The 19034-nt window shown below is 54.5% G+C and overlaps 1 protein-coding gene across 1 annotated transcript in view; it reads left to right on the top strand.

Annotated features, from left to right (window-relative positions):
- IGSF21 (immunoglobin superfamily member 21) overlaps positions 1 to 13662 on the top strand; it is a 197355-nt gene extending 183693 nt beyond the window's left edge. Inside the window, exons 5-10 of the mRNA XM_081144302.1 lie at positions 5352 to 5467; positions 8097 to 8571; positions 11834 to 11919; positions 12320 to 12512; positions 12911 to 12949; positions 13423 to 13662. Of these exons, the coding sequence (XP_081000428.1) occupies positions 5352 to 5467; positions 8097 to 8571; positions 11834 to 11919; positions 12320 to 12512; positions 12911 to 12949; positions 13423 to 13496 (983 nt within the window). The 3' untranslated portion in view covers positions 13497 to 13662. The remainder of the gene's footprint in view (positions 1 to 5351; positions 5468 to 8096; positions 8572 to 11833; positions 11920 to 12319; positions 12513 to 12910; positions 12950 to 13422) is intronic.
- Positions 13663 to 19034: the final 5372 nt, after the last annotated feature.

Below are 19034 nucleotides of genomic sequence, written 5' to 3'. Positions count from 1 at the left end.
TGGAACCTTTGGTCTGATGCTGTTAGAGCCAGGCCCCCAGCGGGAGTGGGGGTGGACCTCATGGTGGGAAGAGAATTTAACTCTAGTAGATACAGTCACGCACAGGCCTGGGGCAGACTGCTCTTTCCAAAAATGCTGGGGTCTACACCAGAACAGGCTTGCGTTCCCACAAAGGCTACGGGATGATTTACAGAGCCAAGAGCCACATCGCATTCTCTCCAAAGTGAATTATGATAACCAAGACCAAGTTCTGCTTCCCAGAGAAAGGCAGGTGATATTTCAGAGTTAATTTCATAAAACTGATCACCCGACCATTACCTCACTGTGTCTGTCTTAACGGTGGAGTCTAAAGCATCAGCTCCTGCCTCCCTCGATGGCCGTGGAAGAGACAAGACGGGGATGAGCTGTGACGCGCGCCTGGGTCTGTCGGATGCTGCTTTTCCTGATACTGGACAGAATCAAAGACTCTCCTAGCAGCAACGCTTTCTGCTTAAGGCAAAGACAAAAATACGCTGGGGAGTCCACCGGCTTGACTTGAGGTCCATGGATTCAGGGGAGTTTACGGCAGTGGCCTCTGTTTGCCCGTGATGGGGGGCTTGTAGAATGGGGGGCTCTTCCTACTGCCCAGGGCCGGGGTTGCTCAGTGCGAGAAGGCACCCAGTAGTGGTAGGTAAGTCCTGAGGCTCGGCCCATGTCTAGGCTGTTCCTGCTGCTACAACTGCTATCTATTCCCCCCCCCCCAGCCACATAAGCCTGCCCCGTGTCTCTTTGCCTGAGGGGGGGTCTCTCAGAGTGCATGGTGCACCCCCCCCAGGAGAGCCTTGGTCATCTCTGAAGACACAATCCCAAAGCACTAATGAGGCACTAACGGTGGGCGTGTTGGACACTGTCGCAGAAGAGCTGGGGAGAGGTTAGTGAGCCGGGGGTCTTAGTTGATGATTCTGTGCCATTCTGTGCCACCCAGAGCACCGCCAGGTGGCCCTGCTTCATACTGCTCATTCCAGGGCCTGGCTTTGAACTCGGGATGATTTTTGTGCAAGAAGTGACTTTATGCCTGTGCCTGCAGCCGGCCACCTGCCTTTGACCAGACACTGCTCCCGGGGCCATGGAATCTATCCCAGGACGGGCACATAAGGGGGCTGCTCGCTTTGACCTTGGTCAGACATTGTAACAGGGATGGGATGGAGATGAGGAGGGAGATGTTGGGGTTGGGGTTGGGGTTGGGGTTGGGGTTGGGGTTGGGGTTGGGGTTAGAGAAGGGGTGGAGACAGAAATGAGGATCGAGCTGGGCGTGGGGATTGAGATGGAGGTAGAGAGAGGGATGGGAAAGGGCATGGAAGTGGGGATAGGCCTGGAAAGGGGGGTGGGACGGAGGTGGGGATGGGATATAGTTGGGGGGACTAAGAGTGAAGAAAGCCTGCAGGCGATGGGCCTACGAAGCAGTGGGTTGGGGTGGGGGGGGGAGAGGGCTGTTCTTAATCAAAGGAAGGGAAAGAAAGGAGGCAGGGGAGGGTGTGGTAGTGATGGGGGGCGGGGGGAGCATCCATAAGTAGTCAGGGGCTCCCAGGCGCCGGCAGCTCCCTGGCTGCCTGCACTCAGAGTCCTGCACCGGGCGACATGCAGAGCAACACTTTTTCTAGGACACAGTGACTGAGGACTCTGTTGGCGGGCGGAGCGTGGGAAGCCTGCGCTGTCCATGCCGATATTAGCAGCTCTGCTGTGTCACCGGCCATGCAACTGAAATCTGTTATTGTCTTATGAGCTTGATTAACTGTACATATTGCTAACACCTGCTCAGAAACAGAGCGAGGGACGGGAACAGAGCTCCCAATCAGGGCCTGTGTGGGCGGTGCGCGTGACTCGGGTGCAGATCTGCAGAATGGGGACGCGTGTCCACGCAGGGGTGTGTGTGTGTGTGTGTGTGTGTGTGTGTGTGTGTGTTGAGGGCGGGGGGGCACCAGGGCTGTGCAAAGGACCCTGGCCTGCATTTGTACAACCTGGATACCAGCCCAGGCTCTGCCACTGACTTCCACTGTCACACAGGCAATCTCTCCCTCTCTCTGACCTCAGTTTGCTTACCTGTACATGGAAGGTCGAACCCAGGGCTGTACAATAGAAATAGATTCCAGCCACATATATAATTGTATGTTTTCCAATAGCCACACTGAGAAAAGTAGTAAAGGCGAAATTAATTTTAATGATATATTTATTAAGTTCAATATAGCCCAAATGTTACTTCAACAGGTAACCAATATAAAATATTAATAACATGCTTAACATTCGTTTTACAATTGTCTTCGAAATCCAGTGTGTATTTTACACTTGCAGCGCGTGTGAACTTGAAAAAGCCACGGTTGAGTGCTCGGTAGTGGCATAGGGTCAGTGATCATTGCATTGGACGGGGCGGGCCAGGGCGTCTGCTGGCCCCTCACTGAGCTGTGAGCACCCCAAAGGCAGAGACCAGGCTTTATTGTCCCAGCCGGGAGCAAGGGGCCTCCAAGAACGAATGTTAGTAAATAATATTGTTAATAGATGCAGCTGACGTATTGGGTACACTTTTAAAACATTTTCAGGTACTACTTCATTGAATCCTCATAGGCACCCTATAATTTCCTTTTGCAGATAAGGAAATTGAGGTTCAGAGAGGTTAAGTAACATGCCCAGGGCCACACAGCCAGGAGGTGGTACAGCTGGTCTTTGAACACTGGGTAGCTGAGTTTCGAGCCCACAAGTAACCATCATCCTGGACTATCTCCCTGTATTAGTAATACAAATAATATGAGTTAAAATCGCTGAATTGTCTCGCAGGCTGACTACGTGCCAGGCATCTTGTAAACATCATCTCCTCAAGGCAATCCTATAAGGAAGGTTCCAGGTGCCTGCTTCCTGTTTGCTCAGTGAAAGTAAGGAGGAATGAATGAGTGATTTTGAAGGTGCCCTGCCTGGATGTGAGCCCCTAGGATTCTTAGGGGTGTACTTACACCTGCACATATGCCACCTTGAGCAGTGCCTGGCCTTTACGCCAAACTCTGATTGGCACGATCCCTTAATCTTTGGGGCAAACGAGTTAAACAGAGCCACCCACAGGAGCAGTTCTCAAGGGATCTGGATTGACGTGTGCATTTGGAAGTTGAGATGTGCCAGGTGAATGCATGTTCCTGGCAGCTAAAACGTGTACTTAGGGCTTAGGTACCCATAGGTATGAGCTCCTTCCTTCTTTCCAAAGATCAGCTCCATGTCTGAGTTTAGGCTCTGGAGCTGGGACTCTTGGGTTCGAATTCTGACTCCATGAACCCAGGCAAGTTGCTTCACCTTTAAGTGTTCTCATCTGTAAAATGGGAATACATAAACCCACCTCGTAGACTAACAGTGAGGATTAAATGAATTAGCACAGGTAACGGCTTGGAACGGCTCCTGGCTCATAAGCATGAGCCACTGTTGGCTCCTGCTGTAGGATCCAGGTTTTCAGTCGCGTTCTAGAAACATTAGATTGTAGAATCTGCAGTTTCTGGGTAATTGAAGTGTTCCGATGTATCCTTCCCCCTCGGAGTTCCTACCCCACTTACCATCTGTTTCATCCCATCTTACACTTAATTACAATTCTCCATCTATTTTCTCCCATTGTTTCCTGTTTGTCTGCTTCCCCCGCTGGCAGCACGTGGTGGCTGCCTGAATGAATGAATGGTTCATACCTGGCTTCGTTTCCCTAGACCTTAAAATAGAGTTGCCAGGCGGCTGTCACCCCCGCCAGACACTGAGCTTCTCATCTCCGTGTCTGTTCCATCACCAGGCGCCTACTGCGAGCACCTGGCTCCATGCCCCGCACCTAGTAGGTGTCAGGAAATGTTTGTCAAATTTAATTAAACTTAACTGGGGTGAAAACGCCCTGCCGGAAGGAAAGGCCCACGTGTCTTTATTTTCTCTGTTCCCCACACCGCTCGGGACCCAGGGCCGAATGAGCCCGGACTGACAGGCTTTCCCAAGTGAAGTTCTAAGGTTGTGGCTTTTGTGCTGCCGATTACAAGGGGGTTGGGGGCTTAATAGGAGGAATCTTACGATAGGGAATTCCTGCCCTGTGCTAAGCCTTTTTATATCGATTAGCTGTTCTTCAAATATGTCTGCCAAGTATGATTCCCATTTCACAAACTGGGGAACTGAGGCTCACAGTGCCGGTAACTCGCCCAGGGACATGGAGGTGGTGGTGAATGCGCTGGGACTTGGACCTAGGACTGACTGATGGCTCCACATGGGCCCGATCCAGTCCCCACAGTGCCTGGAGCACTGGGTTTGGCAAAGCAGCCAGCGGCAGCTGGTGAGGGGAGCGCAGAGGTGAGCTGGCGGGAGGCAGGACCAACCACAATCATCCAGCTCCCAGAGTGAAAGGAAAGTGGGGGGCCTCCCGGCTCTCAGCTCCTGTCAAAGGTGTCTGCTTCTCCCTACTGCCCTCGCCATGGTCTAAGCTATCAGTCTCTCTCGCCTAACTTCTGTTTCCAGTCTCCAAAATGCAACTTGGATCATGCCTCTGCTCTTGTTTAAAACCTTCAATGGCTCCCCACTGCTCTCGGGACAAAGAAGAAAACCTCAGGCCCAGTGGTGTGCTAGTAGACCCACTCACTGGGGGCTGGAGCTGGGGCAGGGAAGGAACAAACAAACAGAAAAGCCCTGGTTTGTAGCTGTAGGTGACTTCCATGGTGTAAAGACACCCACTGCGGCCTGTTTCAAGCTAGCCACAGCTTAACAACTGGTTCACGAAATTCCTAAAAATGTCACAATAGGTTCTCATGAGCCAGGAGGAACCTGAGCCAGGGAGGGTGACCCACCAGCAGCAGCCCTGTTCAGGGCCCTGCACATCTCCCAAGACCCACTGGGCACCACGTTCCCCTGGCTCCCTGAATTGCCACCACTAGGGCCTGCCTCCCACCCCTGGCCCAACCTGCCCCAGTTTTTTGCACATGTGCTCCCACCACCTGTCATGCTTGTCCCACACAGTTGCTTCCTCAGGTTGTGCACAGCTCAGTGTCACTTCCCCAGGCTTGGGCAGGGCCCCTTTACCCTCTGTTACACCTCCCAGTACCTGGTACACTGAGCACATTAACTAATGTGACCTCTTGGCTCAGGCTGTCTCATCCCCCAGGCTGCGAGCCCCTGAAGCAGGGCCCTCTCTGTATGCCCAGCAGGGACATCACTCCCACTGTGGTTGATGACAGTGGCACCCTCTGGAGTTGGGCAACATTTGCCCCCCTGCCCTGCCCAACACTCAGCATGAGACCAGGCCCATCTTAGGTAAGCAGTGAATTCTTCCCGAATCTTCCAGTTAAGCCTTTCTCTTTCTGTGCTTCCCTTTGGGGCAGCTCCTCCTACCTCCATCGAAGTGGTGGCTGCGGACACGCCGTCCCCCTTCAACCGCTACCAAGCCCAGAACTTCACATTGGTCTGCATCGTGTCCGGAGGAAAACCAGCGCCCATGGTGAGTTCCCCTGGAGTGCCCAGGCCCTCCTCAGTCCCTGCCCGACCTCCTTCCATGTGGCTTGTTCAGCTGCAGGTGTCATCCCCGGTAGCCACTCTGCATAATGAAGGGGAGGGAGTGTGGTCTGTGTAAGTTAACTCGGCCCCATCCACCATGGTCTGTCCCTGTCCACTCAGCTGACCTGCCCAGGCATCCACGTGTCTCTCTTGCTCCCAGTCTCCCAGCACTAGGAGCCCCCATTCGGCTGGACCCTGGGATCCTAGAACTGCTCAGTGGGAGTGGTCTTCAGGGTAGCCCAGGATCGTACTCACCCCACATGAGGCCCAGGGGAGGGACATCTCCAGAGTCACCCACAGCATTCATGATAGAGCTGGGACTCAAGTTCATGTCCTCCAGCTTCAAGGCCAGTGTGCAGGGAGGAAGGAGGGAAGGAAAGGAAGAGGGAAGGTAAGAGAGGGAATCCCTGTTTGGGCCAACTCCTAATTATACCCACTCTAACTGCACTGAGGGCTCTCTGTCCAGCACCTGAGTTATGGTCACGGCCAGTGCAGAAGCAGGGATGGAGGTGAGAGCACCCCGAAAGCTGGGCCCCAGCCCTGCCCTGCCACATGCACTGAGTAACCCTAAGCAGGAAGATCTCCCCTCTGCTTCTCATTTCCATAAGGAGGTTGAGAGGCTGGAAAATATTCAAGTTTTTCGGCGTTTTAAATAGCAGCAGGTCTGAATGAAATACGTGGAAGCCCCATATATAAAACACTTAACAGTGAAGGAAGGGCACATTGCCTGTACCTTGTAGCGATCCCTGAAGCACCTCTAGCCCTCAGGGTTCCATGGAGCCGTACTGAGAGCCTGCGGGCCGCTGGCTCCCTAGGCCCTTCCGATGGTGACATTGTGAGGTACTTCAGGTCTTGACCCTGAGAGTTCCTTACTTCACTAGGATCGGTGAGGGTGGATAGGTAGGGTTAGAGTTCAAGGTGGGGAGGCATTCCAGACTTTAATCATCTCACAGGCATGGTCCAGTGAGGTGACATGGGAACCCAGGCCAGCTTCACCCAGCTGCCCAGGAAAGGGCAGTAAACAGGTGCAGAAAGACCCAAGACAGGGCAGTGAGCAGGTGCACGCAGGCCAGGTGTGCAGAGGCACAGGTGAGGCAGTAAATAGGTGCTCAGGGAGCGCCTCTGGGAGGCCCATTGCCCTCCACCCACACCTGGATTCCCAAGGAGGCAGCTAAAAAGGCATCTGCAAAGCCAGCCTTGGTGAGAGCAGGACATGGCCCCAAGTTTCCCTCTTTGGAGCCCATAAAGAGGTCTGGCCTCCCTAAAATCAAGCAAGTTGGTCTTTTTTCCCCAAAGAGAAACTTCTTTTCCAAAGGGCCCAAAGAAAGTTTCCTCACAGCCCTGGGGCTGTGGGGGAAACCCCCTCCCCTAGCCTGCCTGCTTCTACCATTTAAGACATGGCAATAAAACATTCAAATATATATAGTAAAAAACATATCATATATATATATATATACACACATACACACACACACACATTCCTCATCTCCCCACATTCCAGGCATCTTACGTTTGCCTGGAAGGTGAGAACTTGAAATAATTCTCTGATATAAATTACAAATGTGCTTTTGAAGCACTTCTCAAAAAAAAAAAAAAAAGAAAGAAAGGAAGAAAGAATAAACGCAAAGCAGGCTATTATGTGCATAGGAGATTCTTCGTTGGAGCTATAAACTCTGACAGATTCTCAGGGCTGCACATTGCATTCCCTCCCCCACCTCTCTCCCCTCCCCCGCCTCCTGCCCCCCCCCCCCCCACTCCTCCCTCCCAGCCCTTCCTCCCCCTCCCGGCCCCCTCCCGCACCAGCATCCTGAGAGCGGCTTCAGGCTTTCCGCTCTCCCTGTCTTCCACGTATTTATTTATCTGATTTATTAAAAATACACCCAATCCCCACAGGCCTCTGGGCGCCAGCACCAAAATAAAAAGACAGCAAATTAAATTAAATGCCACCTCTCAAAACTTAAATTCCTCACCAGCAGAAAAAGCAAGAAGACAAGTTCTCCTCGGCCCCCGCACCTAGCTTCTTCCCACGCACGCACCTGTTTTCTGCCCTGTCTCCAGACCCTGCAACGGGCCCGCACACAGAGGCCCTTTCCTCAGTCTCCTGATGTCTCATTTAATCTCAGCGCCCCTCCACCTTCCCTCCCACCCACTTGCTCTCCCCAGGTGGGCACAGACCACCCCTTGGGGCCCAGGTGGCTGCCTCCCTGCTGCGTCCGGGGCCCGTCTATCTGCTCCCTGTTTCTAGGCATCCCACAGCCCCGTGAAGTAGGTGCCCTTAGTCCCCCACATACACACACACAAGTAAGGGAACTGCGGCTCCAAGAGGGTCGCCAGCTGGTAAGTGGTAAAGGTGGGCTCAGCCGCCGCCGCCAGGGCCTGCGTGTCCTCACTGAACTGAGCCGACTCAGTCTTGGGGTGCTGGGGGGAAATCAACAAGGAAGCCCATCAGGAAGGCTTCCAGGAAGAAGAGGCTCTGGAAGGACTGGCCTCAGGCAGCCTATCCTCTGAGAGCCCATCGGGAGGCCTAGGTCATTGGCACAGAATCTTTTCCCAAACGCTCTTTGTAATTTCAGGTTTATTTTAAAAGAGATGGGGAACCAATAGACGCAGTGCCCCTGGCAGAGCCTCCGCCTGCAAGCTCTGGCCCCCTCCAGGACAGCAGGCCCTTCCGAAGCCTCCTGCACCGTGACCTGGATGACACCAAGGTGCAGAGGTCACTGTCCCTGATGGACACTGAGAGCCGGGGTGGGCGTCCTTACACGGAGCGCCCCTCCCGTGGCCTCACCCCAGATCCCAGCACCCTCTACCAGCCGACCACCGAGAGCATCCCTGAGACCGTGGTGAGCCGCGAGTTCCCGCGCTGGGTCCACAGCTCCGAACCTGTCTACTTCCTGCGCCACAGCCACGCCCCGGGCAGCGACGGCACCGTGGAGGTGCGCGCCCTGCTCACCTGGACGCTCAACCCGCAGATCGACAACGAAGCCCTCTTCAGCTGCGAGGTCAAGCACCCAGCGCTGTCGATGCCCATGCAGGCAGAGGTCACGCTGGGTAAGGCTTGTGGGTGCCCCTCTGCAGGCCCCCAGCAGAGCTGGGGGGTGGGGAGAAGCCCTGGATTAGGGGCCCTGGGCTGCTGGCCACCATGGAGACAGGGAGGAGATGAAGCAACCTGGAGTCCTGCATCTGCCACCTCTCGTGGTTTCTTCTCTGACCACCCAGCCGAGGCACCATCGGCTCTCGCCTAGATTATTAGTGGCCTCCAGACTGACCTCTCTGCTTCCCCGTATGCCCTGCTCTCCTCTTCACCCCGACTGATCCATTGAAACTATAAATCAGATCATGAATCACATCCACACCCACCCCAAACCCTCTAAAGGTAGACAAATAGATTGATAGAACCGAACAGAGTCCAGAAATAGACCCTCATATATAGACCACATTGATTTTTGTCAAAGGAGCCAGGGTCATTTGTTAAAAAGACTCCTGTGTCCTCGGGAGGTGAAGAGGGCAGCTTGTGTAATTACAGTCCCCTGCATTTCCCAGAGCAGATGCAGCCGCTTCACACTTCACTGTCTCATATCTCTCCCCCAATAGGGTGGTAGCCTATTCTCCCCATTTGCAGGTGAGAAAACTGAGGCCCAACAAGCTGAGTTGACTCACACAGCCAGAGAGTGGAAGGCCAGGCCTCAATCCTGGCTGTCCGGGCTCTTCTTTCTCTATGTCTAGGAGTTGAGAGGAGCGAAAGCCTGGGGGCTGAGAACATTCCTTCAGGTACTCTCAGCATGTGTTCTAGGAGCAGCGGAGGAGGGGGGCTTGACAGCCAGCAGCTGCTCATGGGCTTCAGGGTGGTGGCAGAGGTGCCAGGGTAATAGCAGCTGGCCTGGCTCCTGGGAGCAGCATCTTGATGTAGCAGCGAGTGCGGGAGTCAGAGGCCCATCTGCCGCAAAAGCCCTTGTCGGTCAGCAGCTGCCAGGATGGAGCTTAGAGAAGTGAGGGCAGAGCAGACCCCCGCCTGCCCCCCAGCCCCTCAGGGTCAGCTCCACCCAGGAGCCTCCAGGAACCGCAGCTCAAGCAGCAGGGGAGGGGGCCTGACCACTCAGGTGGGCGAAGGGGTCAGCTCCATTTCTCCCCCACCCCTGGGCTCCTGGCTTCTCTGAAGACCTACATGACATTAAGTCCTGCTTCGGCCGCTTCCTTGTGTGTGACCTCAAGCAAGCCACTGCCCTCCCTAGGGCCAGTTTTATGGCCGACAAAATGAGCTTTATGGGCACCCGCCTCTAAGCACCAGGATGGGCGTGACCGGCCTACAGTGTGGTCTAGCGCGCGTTAGGCACCTGATAAATGTTGGGTTCGCCTCCTCTCGGGATCCGTGTGCCCAGGCCCAAGCCTGAAGGAAGTGGATGGGCCTTTAGAAAACAGGGCAGTGAGCAATCCCACCCAGAAGGGGAAGGGTGTCTGCCCTTGCCCTCCAGGGGTTCATGCTTCTCCAGGACAGGGGTGCTGGTCCGCACCCTCTGCTGGCTGCAGCCAGCTGGTGCCGTCCCAGCAGGACAAAAAAGGCAGACAGAATAGCCCAGGGCCACACCGCCTTCCTGGTGATGCGTTTCCCACCTGCAGACCCACCTACACAGAATTTGAGTGTTAGTAAAGAAGGCGGGAAAGTGACTTGAGCCCCCTAAGCTTTCATTTTCTTATGGGGATAATTGCAAAAGGTCAGGAGCTTAAATGAGGCCATGTGCGAGGCGTGAACAGTGCCTGGTGCTTCGTGGGCCCCTGACGAATGTTAGCCCTCAAGCCTCCCCCTCCTGATGTTCCTAACACCCCGGGCGGTGGATGGACACTGGTTGTTAATACTGTTCCCATTTGGTACTTGGGCAAAGTCAGGTGAAGTGACTCACCCAAGGCCCGCAGAATAGAGCAGAAGCTGCTCTCGGTCTCCTAGGCCAGCACCCCTCTTTTGCTCCTGTGGATACAGCCTCAGAAACCCTTCCCACCCTTCCCTGCCTCAGAGCAGGCCCAGCTCTTTCCACTGAGGCTCCATCAGCCCTGTGTGGCACTTCAGATGTCTTGCTTGTGATTTAATTAATAGGCCTTTGGTCTCCTTCTCAGAGAGTGGAGTTGGCAGGGCCTGGGAGACCACCCACATCACCGCCGCTCTGATTTCTGCTCTGAGTGGGAAGCCTGAGAGTCTGAGTGGGAAGGAGAGGTGAGGGGAGCAGGCAAGGGCAGGTGGAGAAGGGCCCAGGCCAGCCCCGGGACCTGGGGACAGGGCCTTTCTCCTCTGCCAGCTCTGGACAGTGTTCACAGAGTGGCCCAGAGCATGGCACTTTGATCAGAGCCCTAAGGCCTTCCTCTAGCCCAGGGAAGTGCTACAGAATCTGTCCCCAACTCCCACCCTCCTAACCCCTGACCTTCTGCCTCAGTGCCACATCCTGGCTGTTCCATCCACTGGAACTCTCCTCTTGAGCTTCATGTCCCAGCTTAAATGTCACCTCCTTGGAAGAGACACTGACCACCACTCACCCTTGGCCTGCTTCTGTGCATCACACTACACTCCCTGATATTTTCTTGTCTATGTACTTATTTGCATATAAAACGTCTCCCTCACTAAATTGTAAGCTCAGGTCAGCAAGCACTCGGTTTGTTCACCACTGTGTCCCAGCCCTGCCCCAAAGCCTGGATGTGTTTGGCTCAATAATTACTTATTGAAAGAATGACTGAGTGAATGAATGAATGAATGAATGATTCTGGCCTGAAATGTGGGAAATTGGCTCTGTGTGACCCCTTTGTTACCCCGGGCCTCAGTTTCCCAATCTGAAACCTGAGGGGATGGACCCAGTGATCCCAGGGGCTCGTCCATCCTGATATTGTCTGTTCAGAAGACAGCAATGCCCTTGGGTGTCTTGTCTCCCAAGTTCAGAGATGTAAGGGGGGTTTGAAAAAGTGACACAGGGATGTAAGGAAGAGAGGCAGGGAAGACAGGACCCAGAGGGGAAAGTGATGCCCCACACCTGTCTACCCAGGACAGAGACCGTGTTTTGTACGCCATCGAATCCCCAGGTCCCAGCCAGGGCCTCACTCATTGCAGGGGCTCAGGGAATGTGTGGGAATGAACACAAGCAGGCTCAAATGAATGAATGAATGAATGAATGAATGAATGAATGAATGAATGAATGAAGCATCCTGGAACTGGACTAGAATATGACTGGAATTTTCTCTTCTATTTCCCCTGACCCTGCTTTCCTTGCCCAGTCTCCCCTCCCCTACACATACATACATACACCTCTCTGACCTGGCCTTCCTCTCCCTACAGTCGCCCCCAAAGGACCCAAAATTGTGATGACACCCAGCAGAGCCCGGGTCGGGGACACAGTGAGGATTCTGGTCCATGGATTTCAGGTCGGCCTCTCTCTGAGCTCCTGGGAGGGTGGGGGGAGGTGGGAGGGGCCCCAGCTGGGCGCTAGCCTCCCTGGCAACATGCTCTGAACCCCTCCCCTTGACCTCGAGCCCAGCCAGTGGGCCTCAGTCTGGTAATCCGTGTGATGGCAAAATTGGTCTGAATGAGAAAGGGCAAGAGGTACCTGTGTTTTGCTTACCCATCTGGAACCCCGAGTAGACACCCCTCCTGGATTGCCCTTCATCCCAGCCCTAGAGCCCCTCTCTGCCGGGTGTTCCAGGAACCCCTCCTAACCCGCCAGATGAGAATGTGTCGCAGGCCTGGCCGGGCCGCGACCGAGCCCTTCTTGCTCCGGCAGAATGGTTCCTCTGTGACCAGACTCTCCCCTGCTCTGGCCACCAGAACGAAGTCTTCCCGGAGCCCATGTTCACATGGACGCGGGTGGGGAGCCGCCTCCTGGATGGCAGCACCGAGTTCGACGGGAAGGAGCTGGTGCTGGAGCGGGTGCCCGCGGAGCTCAACGGCTCCATGTACCGCTGCACGGCCCAGAACCCGCTGGGCTCCACCGACACCCACACCCGGCTCATCGTGTTCGGTACGCCGCCGGCTGGGCAGCGGGAGGCCACCCAGGGGCGGGCCCTGGCTGACACTGTCCCGAGGAGGAGGGAGCAGAAAGGGCCCGAGCCCCCTAAATGTGCCCTGAGAGGGTGCCCCGCAAGGAGGCACTGGAGTTCAGCGGTTAAAACCAGAGACCTGTGGGTTCAAATCCCAGGTCCACCATTTAGCAGCTGGCCAACCTTGGGCAAATCATTCACGCTCCCTCAGTTTCTCCATCTGTACAGTGGGGCTGACTCTTCCAGCCCACAGAGGTGGGGCCGCACCGAGACAGCCCATGTGAAGCCACACGGCAGGTGCGGGATGGCGGGGCCCTCCTTTACTGTGCTCCGAAGCCATCCCACCTCTCATTCGTTCTCTTTCTGTTTCTTCCCACAGAAAACCCAAATATCCCAAGAGGAATGGAGGACTCCAATGGTAAGTCTCCACTTGCAGAGCTTCTGGCTTGAAAGAGTGATTTTCAAGGCTCCAGGAAGCTCCGGTCCCCAGACCTCCCACTGCCTCCCCTTGGCCTTCCCTCAAGCCTCCGGCAGGAAACTGTCCTCTTGCTCACAGAGTCTGGGTCAGAGGAGGTCAGGAGTGGGCACTGAGACAATAAAGGGGGCTCGGCACCCCAAAGCAGCGGCAGGGATTTCCAGGGTCTAAGTGTATCCCCAACACCATCCATAGTGACTCTAGTGTTTCTAGGCCCAGGGCCAAGAAGGGGTCACACACAGGCAGGACAGGTGGCAGAGTTGGGATTTGAACCCAGCGCATCCCCATGCTGAAGCCCACACTCCCCTGGGCCCTCTGAAGCTCTGCTATTCCCAGGCTCCACACCCCGCCGGGCCCACTGGAGAGCCACGTGGTGGGTGTGCGGGCTCTGATCCTGCCCCCTGCCACCCGCACAGGTTCCGCCTCTGGCCCCGCTGGTGCCTGGCTCACCTTGGTGCTCGCCCTGACAGTGGTCCTGGAGCTGACGTGAGGGCTCAGCCCGGCTCCCACCACTCCACCTGGCACTGACATCTCTGCGATTGCTTTTCATTTCTTTTCTAAACTATTTCCAGTCTTGTTCTTAGTCTCTTTCTGTCTGTGTCTTGGCTTCTTCAGTCGGTTTAATTAAAACAAACAGAACAATTTTCCCCACCTGGCTCTGTGGCTCTGTGTTCTTTATTTGTTCTATGGCAGCAACTGGGCGCTCCCGGGCATCCAGCACAGGGACAGGCACTGGGGCGGGGGGGAGGTGATGAAGGAGATGGAACATGCTCCTCCCAGGATGAGGGGTGGAGATGTGGCTCATTGTCTCACCCAAAGCCTAACACCCACGTGTGGGGAGTGGCCAGAGACACTCAGGAAATGAAAGGTTCCTCAGGGCCAAGTGTAATAGTCAGCTATTGCCACAATGATGCTGCATAACAAACCAACCCACATCTCAGTGGCCTGCAACAATAAGCACTTATGATTATGTTCCTGTTCAGGATGAAGTGGTAAAGCTGGTCCAGCCTGGGCTCAGTGTCGTCTGCTTCAGGTGACAAGTCGACTGGGCTAGACTCCAGGCTGTGGGTTGGGCTCAGGTCTCCTCCATGGGTGTTGCTCTGGGGCTCAGGTAAATGGACAGTGGCCATCTGACATTTGATCATCTAATGGTAGATCGCCAAGGTGGAGAAAAACAAACCAACTGTGCACCCACCGTTCAAGCATCTGCCTGTCATGTCCATGAACAACCCCCTCAGCCAAAGCAAGTCACACTGCCAAGGCCAACATCAGTCAAGGGTCACATGTAAGTCAGGGGTAGAGGTGGGGTTGGCTTCTCGGAGCTGTGGCCAAGACTTGAGCGTCACCAAGGAGAGCCCATGCAACACTATGTTAATCTCCGGTGGGAGAGGCTGTGCTGCAGGAACACATCAACCCCAGAGTCCTACTGCATTAGCACGATAAAAGGTGATTTGTGGCTATGCAAAGCCCAAGGCAGATTGGACAGTCCTCTTTCACCGTGTGGTTACACCAGCTGGAACATGTGGTTTCCAGAATCTTCTCCAGGGCAGGCAAAAAGAGGGCTGCAGGATCACTGCAATGGGCAGAATAAAGGCCCCCAACAGAGATGTCCACATCTTAATCCCCAGAACCTGTGACATGTTCCCTTACGTGGCAAGATCAATTTTGCTGATGCGATTAACTTCAGCACTTTGAGGTAGGGAGATTGTTCTGGATCATCCAGGTGAGCCCAATGTAATCACAAGGGGCCTTATAAGAGGGAGAGGAGACGGCACTAGAAGGAAATGTGACAACGGAAGCAACAGACTGATGGGGGTGCTGGGGCCACGAGCTGCACCCTGGAAGAGGGCTCTCACCGGAACTGACCCTGCTGGCACCCTGGTCTCGGACGTCCTGCCTCCAGAATGGTAAGAAGTGAATGTCTGTTGTTTGCTAGCCACCAAGTCTGTGGTATTTTGGTACAGCAGCCCAAGCAGACTAAGACACAGAACTAAATCTAAACCCCTACGAGTCATACAGGATGTAACTCAGCCAGCCGACTTTGTCTCACGCACACTCTCTTGGTCTCTCTCCCCACCCCCACCCCTTTCATTCACACTCACCTTCCCATTCCTGCCTCAGGACCTTTGTTCTGCCTGTTTCCACTGCTTAGGATCTTCTATGCTCTTCCCCTGGACTTTCACAGGGCTGACTCCTTTCCATTTAGGTGTCAGCTTAACTATCACCCCCTCAGAGGGCCCTCGCTGACCGCCAGGCCCCACTCATCCTTAATTGCATTCTCTGCACAGAACATATCCCTATCAGGTGCTTTTCCTATTTGCCTCTTTATTGACAGCCTTTCCCTACCCTTGGCCAGGATGTCAGCCTGTGAGTGTGGGGACCACACCTGCATCATTTGCTTCTGTGCCCTCAGCGCCTAGGCCAGAACCTGGCACATGGCAGGGGCTCAACCACCCTTTATTAAGTGCATGAGTGAGTGAGCATCTCCCAAGGGCCTGCTAAGGGCCAGGCTCCACGCTAGGCGGCCAGGCTGCAGAGACGAGTAGAAGGTGCTCTCAACCCTGAAGGAGCTCACGGCCCACTGAGCAGGGAACATTCATCCGACTAACCAAGGGGCCTCAAACTGTGATGAGTGCTCAGCACAGAGCCTCTCCAGTGCTCTGGAGATGAGGGTGGAAGAGATTCATTCCTCTGCGATGAGGGGCAAGGGGGTGTCAGAGGAGACCGATGACATGTGAGCAGAACTTTTAAAGAAAAACAGTGTGACCAGGCAGAGAATGGAGAATATTCTAGACAGAGAGAAGAGCATAAGCAAAGACTGAAGCCAGACAATTCAGTATATATTTAGGGGAAAGACAGGTTGTTATATCAGTGCTCTGACAGCACATACATTTACTCAACAAATATTTATTAACCACTCACCATGGGCCAGGCTTGCAGTGTGATGAATGCTGCACATTAAATAGGAGCACTGTCATATGGCTCCTGTATCAGTTATCTATCGCCACAATGATGCTGTATAATGAACATCCCCAAAACATAATCGCTTAAAACAACAGCTGTTTATTATTTCCCATTAGGCTATGGTCAGTGGCTGATCCTGGCCAGGCTCCCTCTCGAACCCGAGTCAGCTGCTGAGTCAGCTGGGGGCTGGCTGGTCCACGGGAGCCTCTGCTGGGATGAGTCAGCTCAGCCCATAGGGTCTCTCATCCTCCAGCAGACGAGCTTGGTGAAGACAGAGGAGCAGAGAGAGGTAGAACACACAGTCTCATGCGGCCTTGGGGAACTTGCACTCTGTCACCTCCGCTACATATTTTTGGCCAATGCAAGTCATAAGTTCAGCCCAAAGCCAAGGGGTGAAGAAATGCATCACATTTTTGATGAGAATAGTTGCAAAGTCACATTGTGTAATGTGCGGGTACAGCAAGAGGCAGGATCAGGGCCATCTTTGCGATCTACGACAGCCCCACATTCTGAACCTGACGTTCTAGAATCTTGGTTTCCCATCCCCCATGTCACATACTCTCATTTACACTGAGAAGCCCAAATGACTCCTCACAGCAATTTCTCCTCTAAAAATATAGCAAATAAATGATCCATTCATTTTGCAAGTTGATAGCAACACTGAAGCAGATGATTTTCAAGTATTGAAGGCTCACAGATATTCATCAGTGTGAACATCCAGGCCGGATCAGCAGGCAACAACCACATTGCCTCCTCAACCTACTTCTTTCTTCCCCAAAGCCCTGCTCTGTCCCACATGAGCCTCCTGCCCCCTCTACTGCCTTCCAGCAATCCTACCTAAGCCTCTGTCACACAATGACTTGGACTGCTTTCTGGAAAGAATAAAAAAGGATGTGTTCCCTCTCTTTGCCTTAATAGAGGGAGGCCCATGTAGGCATGAAATTGAAATTGCTTTGCCCTATTAACAGCACAGTTATTGGGCTCCACTGACCCCCAAGGTGCATTAATATCTCCCCAGCAAGTGGATGAACCACATCAAGTGGCAGGGGACACACCCGGAGAAAGCCAGCTAAGTGCCACAGGGGATGGGCCACTGAATTTGAGGATTCTGTGTCCTGAGCAGGCTGGAGAGCATGGTTTATTCAACCTGGGGTTGAAGGGAGCGGGCAGAAATGAGAAAGCAGAGCCCAGCCTGAGAAGGAAGATGGATGCTTCATTCATGCGTCCCCTGGCTCGTTCACTCATCTGACAAACTCTTAGCACCCCTGGCCTGGCCCCATGCCAGGCAGGGAGGCACAGAGACAGGTTGGGCAGAATCTGCCATGGAACAGTCCCAAATCCATCTGGAATGACAGACTGGAGGGGAAAGAATTGAAATTCTATGCAATAGTGTTGAAATAAAAATAAGAGAGAGCACAGTGCGGTCGCAGAATGGGTGAAAGATTATTCTACCTGGGGAGCTCAGGGGAGGCCTCCAGGAGGTGGTGACATTGCAGCCAGGACTTGATGGTTAAGAAGGGGGCATTGCAGTCAATGTTGCCACCTTCACAGCTTGTCCCCAGGTCAGTCCAGGTGCCCCACAGTCTCTCCGGCACCACCCCAAATGCTGCAGTCATGGGAGAAAAAAGGCCTCAAGTTCTGGTCCAGTTTGCATTGTCCCCTGAGGCACATCCTGGCTCAAAGGCAGACAGGCCAGATGCATGGCTGCTGTCTGGGCCTGGCCACCGAGTCCATGTCCCATGGAAGCTGCACCTCTGCCCACTCTTCTCTCCAAGAACAAATGAGGCCTGGTCCCTGTCCACCTGTGTTGACATCCCACCTCCATGGTGCCCTGGCTTTGCAGAGTCCCCTCGAGCTGCTCAATGGCCCCTCAAGCCACTGTGCCATGATGCCCACTGACCCTTCTGCTCAGGTGACTAGGACGATGCAGAGACCCCTGCTGGGTCTCAAAGAGGCCACCCCTACCCGCAGCTCATGGGCCAAGGTGTCAGCCGCCGCTTCTGGTCAGTGGAGCTCTTAGCAGTCTCGTTTGGCAGCTCAGAGGTGGACCCACTTCTCTGGCCTGGGCTTCAAGCTGCAAGTAGCTAGAGACACCCTGCCCCATCCCTCAGGTCACTGGAAGTGGGAGAGGAACATGGGGCTGCCCTCTCTGGGAGGAGGGTCCGAGGCGGCTTTGCTGGAGTCCCTTGGCCTGTGCACCTGCAAGAGAAGCAAAGTCTGGGGTCACCATCTTCTTAGCCTTGGGGCCCTACCACACCCCTAAGGGGAGTCTTGTGGCTCTTCTGCCCCCACTCACCTCCATGAATGGAGACGTTCACCCTCCTGCTTCTACCCTGGCAGGGCTGTTGGCAAAGTAGAAGAGGATCCTGGGACCCGGCTTTACATCGGGCACCAGTGATGCCAGCAGCCAGCCCCACCCAGGGTCATGATGACCTTGTCTGTGGGGAGATTCAGAGCAGTGAACCGAGGCTGCTACATGAGGCTCTGGTGCCTCACAGTAAAGGGCTCAGCCCTCCTGACCCAGAAAGGCTATTGGCTCTATTAAATGCATGTGTACACAGAGCTGAGTAAACAAAACCAAAGCCAGGCCCCTGGGCTCTGCCCCTGCAGGGAAGCTGACAGCCCCAGGTGGCCCCAACCCTGGGGGTGCACCTGCCCATTTCCAGAGCAGAGGCCGGGTGGGCCAGGGTCAGGAAAACAGAAGGGAGATGCAGGGAGAGGGCGGTGGCTCTGCGTTCAGAGAAGGGGAGTCAGAGGGAGAGCAAGGGAGGCAGGAGCCTGGAAAGAGCAGCCAAGGGACAGGAGGAGCTGGCCTGGATGGGGGAGGGGAGGGAGGGAAGGGGGAAGGGACAGGGGGAAGGGGCCCCCAGCCCAGGAAGGCTGCTTGGGCATATGGGTCAGGTTCACCCTGGGAGCAGACATCCTGGGAGACAGGAGGGTCCTTGAGGGATTTGAAGATGGGGGTGGAAGGGACAGAGAAGGGGCCACTTGGGAGAGAGATTCTGGAAGAGAATTTTCCAGTCCAGCCAGAAAGAATGAGAGAGAGAGAGAGATGCCAGTCTGG

This window comes from Miniopterus schreibersii, assembly GCF_964146895.1.
Source record: "Miniopterus schreibersii genome assembly, chromosome: 8".
Lineage (NCBI taxonomy): Eukaryota > Metazoa > Chordata > Mammalia > Chiroptera > Miniopteridae > Miniopterus > Miniopterus schreibersii.
This window is presented reverse-complemented; position numbering and strand designations above follow the sequence as displayed.